This window comes from Lepidochelys kempii, chromosome 9, assembly GCF_965140285.1.
Source record: "Lepidochelys kempii isolate rLepKem1 chromosome 9, rLepKem1.hap1, whole genome shotgun sequence".
Taxonomy (NCBI): Eukaryota; Metazoa; Chordata; order Testudines; family Cheloniidae; genus Lepidochelys; species Lepidochelys kempii.
In genome coordinates, this window is record NC_136388.1 from 968,932 (window position 1) to 974,931 (window position 6,000).

Here is a 6,000-nt window from a genome sequence, read left to right on the forward strand (position 1 = left end):
CCTTCATCCTTTTTTATACCACTCCCACCCTATGCTCTCTTCCTTCCCTTGTGGATTCCTGCCCTTCTGTTTTATCCTAAGGCTAATGAGTTTTAACTCTACCAGTCCAGTGTCCTTTTTCTGCATTGTCAAAAGGTGAGGAAATTTAAGACCAGAACAGAGGTCTTAAAGAGATTTTGGTCTTACTCAAGCTCCATCTTAGGTCCTGCTAATTTAAGAGTTGCCCTTGTCAGTGCATATGATCTCTCACAACCTACAATTATCTGAGAGAGATGAAGGTAATCAATCCAGTTCAGTAACAGCCAGACCACCTAATGTATATTTGTGCCTTCCTGTTCTGTCCTTGAATGTTGTGCGTTTGTGGGCCAGACTGTTAAATCATTCCTTTCTGGTGTCAAGTGACCCTGCTTTCAGGTATTCTGGTTATCCTTGTCATGTGGTGTTTTTTTTGTTGGTTTTTTTTTAATGCAAAGCATGGTGTTAATAGTTGTGTAGATTTGCTTTAGGATTATATACTGCATTACTTCAGTTCCTTCTGAATTGCCCTGTCTACTCTCTCTTTATGGCTTCTGTTTGTTGGTTAGGGTCCTCAGACAAGATAAGGTTCCCTGGATGTCAGTAAACTTGTATCTGCTTCCTGAGACAAACTCCCTTTGGGATCATCTGTAGGAGAGAATTTCTACCTCATGGACTGTTTGCCCAACTGATTGATTTATAGATTGTAACTTCAGTGCTTGTTTGGGTTCTGATCAGGACACTGCTTCTGGAGATGTCTTTTATCCCTTTGTGGGGCTCTGATAGTTCCTTCTGAGGGAAATGTTAAGTAAGCATAGGATCCAGTTGGGCCATCTTCTTTTGTAATTCTCATCCAAAATGGGTTTTATCCCTCCCCAGGGACTATCAATAAAGGATGTTCCAGGGAGACCAGTTTTCCAGCTAGAAATGGGGAATATTGATTAATCCTAACAACTGAGTTAAATTTTTCATACAGAAGGTGTTTGATAGGCCAGGTCATGGTCTCTTTCTCCTCTCTAGTATAATCAGAGAGGATATAAAACAAACAGTATTGCCTTGGTCTATTTCACTTTATTCTGTTAAGATTTTTCTATTGCATCCATCTTGTACTACATCTGGGTTCAGTTTGATTTCCCTCCCCCCCCCCCTGCTCTTTTTAGGGGAAGAATTAGTGTATTTCACAGTTGACTCATTCTATTAACAAACTAGCAAAGGCTCGAATTCAGTTGTTAAACAATAATCTTTTGGCTTCTGTGTTGTAGATTTTGGTCAGTCATTTTGAAGCCACTTTATATGAAATGTAGGCTGATCTCATTGCTACCTGGTTAAATCCAACCAAATCAACTCAACTCCGATTTGAGTGCAAGAGGAAACAAAGTTAAAAAATCTTGTACAGGCTTTTTAAATGTAAAGGAGATAAAATTTGCTTAACTAGGTTTTATATCCATTTAGGAAGAAACACAGACTTTTCACAACAGATTCTTCACTCTTTGCATTTGTGGGCGTGTTTTCAAAAAGGCGGACTTGAGAACATTTGGCTCGACTGACTCGGGGATAGGAAATTTTAGGTTCAAAATACTCATACTAGTGATAAAATGGGAAAACCACAGTTGTGCTGTGTGCCCTCTGAAATCTCCCCTGCGCAGATCAAATTCCTGGATAGAACTGGGTGTCATAGGCAGCTCTCAATGCAATTGTTCATTGATTTCCCTCCAGAAACAGTAGGGCCACTAGTTAGACTTTTGTCCTTGCTGAGGTTTACCACTGTATTGTTTTGCATAACCTATTAAGCACAGGAAACTTTATTTTATAGATCTAAAATCTGCCCAGGACTGAGTCACAAATTTCTATTGTATGGAATTCATGCAGCTGTGGAAAATTTAGTTTAGTGACTGTAGTCAAAGCTTTGCCCTGTAGCAAGATTTTTTAGGTTAGATGTGGCTGTGCTGGCAGCTTGTCTAATCCTTTTCCTGTAGCAAAGGGGTCAGGGTGTGGGGGAGCCTTTCTTTTTTAAAGTTCATATCAGTGCCACAAAGGATATCTTCACTCCCCCATTTGATTGCTCAAAAGACTTTATCCTTGTATCTCAGACTCCTTTTGGCATTTGGAGGCTGTTAACACTTTCCCCGATACCTTTTAAATTGGGCTCTTCAAATCATTTATCAAAGACAAAAGTTCTTATTCTTGTTTTTAAATTTCCTTGTTTGTTCTAGCCACTAGACAGTTGCTTTGAACCAATTAATACTTGGGTTGCATAAAAATACTTTAGGACTGCATTCTGCCAAGATGGTAAGTGGGAAGCATTGTTTTTTTGGTGTTCTCTTAAGCCCTCTGGGATTTGCAAGATGGCGTTAGTTACTTATAGGGTTGGAATAAGATCATTCTTTTGTTGTATTGTGTGTGTTTAATGCAAAAGTTTCTTCTGTAATATTGTATGGAGCTGAAATTTGGGTGTGTCTGATTCAGAAATCCTTTACCCATGACTTCTAAGATTTTCTTTAATGTGCTAGTTTCTTTAATTCATATAGTGTGGTGAGGCTGAAATAGCAAGTGAGGGCATGTGTTAATTGTAACTATATTATGCAGCGTTTCACTATAGTACTGTGCTGCTTTGTTTCAAAACTCTGTATAGGAGGTCCACCCAGGAGTAAAGATTGAGCTAAAAAGTGGTGAGTGTGCCTATGTTTCAGGAATTTTGTATGTTGGGCTCTGCAAATGAGTAGCTTCTCAGAAATTTTGTAGGATATATCAGGGTCCCACGTAGTGCAGCAAGGATCCTGTGTTCTCACATGCTGTGTATGTGCGAAAACAAGGGTGGCCAGCCTGAGCCTGAGCAGGAGCCAGAATTTGCCAATGTACATTGCCAAAGTGCCACAGTAATACGTCAGCAGCCCCCCATTAGCGCTCCCCCCTGCTCCAGCACCTCCTGCCCACCGGCAGCCCCACCAATCAGCACCTTCCCCTCCCTCCTCACACCTCCCGATCAGCTGTTTCCTGACCTGCAGGAGGCTCTGTGGGGGGAGGAGAGAGGGCACAGCAGGCTCAGGGGAGGGCACGGGAAGGGGTGGAATAGGAGCAGAGCCTGGGGCAGAGCCAGGGGTTGAGCAGTGAGCACCCCCCAGCAGATTGGAAAGTTGGTGCCTGTAGCTCCAGACCCGGTGTCGGTGCCTAGACAAGGAGCCACATATTAATTTCTGAAGAGCCGCATGTGGCTCCGGAGCCACAGGTTGGCCACCCCTGTGCTAAGAGGTTCTGTTTTTTCAGCATTTTAGGAGAAAATAAAGTGAACTATTTGGGAGGGTTTTGGTAGTGGCTGAGGTCCCAGAAAAAAATGCAGGTTGCAGAGGGTATGTCTACACTTCAACGTAAGCCCATGGTTAGTATAACTTGAGGTAACAGATCTTGGGTTTGTTAACCCTAAGGCTTGATAATCTACTCTCATTCGCTGCATCTACACTGCAAAGTAAAAGGGCTTGAACCTGGGTCCTGACTTGACTTGGGCTTGCACCCTCCACGCTGGTGGGATCCTGGGACCCTGGTTTAGCACAATTTGTATGTAGATGGAAGGGGGTGGGGTAGGCTTGAGTCTGAGTTCAAACCCTGGGCTTACATTGCAGTGTAGACATACCCTGAGTCAAGTATGTTTCAGGGTTGCCAAATGTTACCTCTGCTCTTTGTGGCAACAAAGGAATGCCTTGTGAGTGCATGTGGTTCAAACCATGAATATTTATTTAAATCTGTTTCATAATCTCTCTCCTTTTTTCTCTTATACAGCGCATGCTACTAGTGACCAGCTGGAGAATAGAGTGGACAGCATAGAAGAGATCTGCCCAGAACTGTAACTGCTTGTCAAAGCTACAAACTTGTACGGTGCTTCATGGTTTTGCGACTCTTAAGTATTGAGAGGCATGTCAGTTATAGTGTTGTATTGCCAAGAATGTTAACTTTAGAGACTCGTATATTAGGCAGAAAAGCTGCCTAACTGGTTATTCTTGTGCCTAGTATTTCATGGAGAGTACAGCTTCATAATCCATCAAACCAGAAATTTGAGACAAATTAACTTGCGTAGCGCATATTGTCACCACGTGCTTTAAACTATACAAAAAATCAGTATCTTTGCTTTTGTTGATTATTTATTTGACTCTGTTGTGGTATCTCTTGTAGTAGAAGGGTTTTGGAATTCATGAACCAAGCAGTGCAGCAAACAGGTTGATATGTACTATCAGGCGAATTTAGCAGTTAAAAAGGGATGATTTTAGTAGCGTAACTTTTTGTAGAATTTTTTTGACCTGTTACTCTAGATGGAGGTATGTCATGACTCCTATTTTCTCAATCTTTATAAGAGAAGAGCTGCATTATTTTTGTGGTCTAAAAAGAAATCTGTTTGGAATCGGTTACTAGTTCCTGACTAAGACAACACTAACAACTGGTGGGATATTTGTACACTGGAGATGTGCAGACCTTGATTTTGCATCTGATTGTGATGCTCTCTTCCCTTGGGGATGGATGGGTTTTGGAACTTTCCTTATTTATCTGTTCAGATCTCAAAACTTCTTTCCAGTATTTTCCCCCTCAGGCCCCCCAAATGTCACTCTCTACTGATTCTCTTAAGATCTGCTTTAGGATCCTTTGCACCTTCTGACTTGCTGTGATGTGAACTCGCGCTGCTAGCATCTGAGGATAAGTATTTATCTGAGCAAATCTACTTCAGTGCTATGGAGATGGAATGGCGTAGCTTTGTATCGTGCCAGCCTTCCACTCTGCCTAGTAACTGCTGATGACCTATTTCCTTCTTGGGACTTGTAATCTGTATGTTGAAGACCACTGGTTTAGAAGTTTCCTGATCCAATGTAACTTGCAGTAGCTGCTTTTGTAAGATGAAGGCTATTTGGAAGAATAGAAGGGAGATTGTCCTATAATGTATAATTTATGTGCTGTTAACAGTGTGGTTCTATAGCCCTGATGGAGAGAGAGTACTGAACCTACAGATTACTGTAAACAATAACATCCCACTCAAAAGATCTTGACTATGGTGTGGATGTACTGGTATTCAGAGTAGTACTTGGTTTTATTCCGCAAATGAAGTACACTTAAAGCTGTGGGTTGGTCATGGAATATTTTGTATTCAATTATGTCTGTATTTCTCTTTAAATTTGAATTAAATTTGATACGTTCCAAACGTCTGTAATTATACGGACCTATTTTAAAGTGACTTCCTGTCCAAAATGTATTTATGAAGTCTGAATAAAAGAATGAAAAAGTTACTTTACAATTAATTTGAACTCACGTGTGAGCTTTTCTGAAACACTAGAATGCCATATTTATCACTGGAAAAATATAATCACGTGGAATGTTTCACTAGATTGAATCTTCTGCCAAAAGTGTGGGGATGAGCTATTCCGAATTAGTGTGTGGATTCCTAAGTCTCTGGTCAATGTCCCATTTTGTAGATAACTGTGTTGCCAGCTCTTATAATACTTAGTATTTCTTAGCCCCAGCTTCTGGATTTGTGAGAGTGGTGAGAATCTCAACTTTCATTATTGATTAATAAAAACATTTCTAGCCCTCATGGTTGTGGAGTAAAAATTTGAAAACGTGAATCCTAAAGGCTCAATCATGAAAAGGCAAACAAAAACCTCATAATTTTGGTGGAGGCCTGATTTGATTTCTGGCTGTAATTGTCTTTTCCATTAATTGGAAGTAAGGAGCGATTGTGTGAGCCATCTGTTTTTGCTTGATTATATGAAAAATAGTTGCTTTATTTGCTACAGTTTTTCCAGTCAATCTTTTTTTTAAAGATCATGTTGTTATTGCACAAATATTGATTGAAACTTGATTCTGGTCACTTTTGGCTGAACCATGAGAGATGCTGGGGCTCCCATGAGAGGTGAGGTGATTAGTGGGAGCTGACATCCATTGGCTTGATTAAGTACAGGAGTTGAAGGGCACATAGCACCCAAGGATTAGACCCTCTCCAGTTCTCTT

General features: G+C 40.8%; 1 protein-coding gene across 1 annotated transcript in view; it reads left to right on the forward strand.

Annotated features, from left to right (window-relative positions):
* PPP1R2 (protein phosphatase 1 regulatory inhibitor subunit 2) overlaps nt 1–5,291 on the forward strand; it is a 31,231-nt gene extending 25,940 nt beyond the window's left edge. The window contains exon 6 of the mRNA XM_073358979.2: nt 3,790–5,291. Coding sequence (XP_073215080.1) covers nt 3,790–3,857 — 68 coding nt within the window. The 3' untranslated portion in view covers nt 3,858–5,291. The remainder of the gene's footprint in view (nt 1–3,789) is intronic.
* Nucleotides 5,292–6,000: the final 709 nt, after the last annotated feature.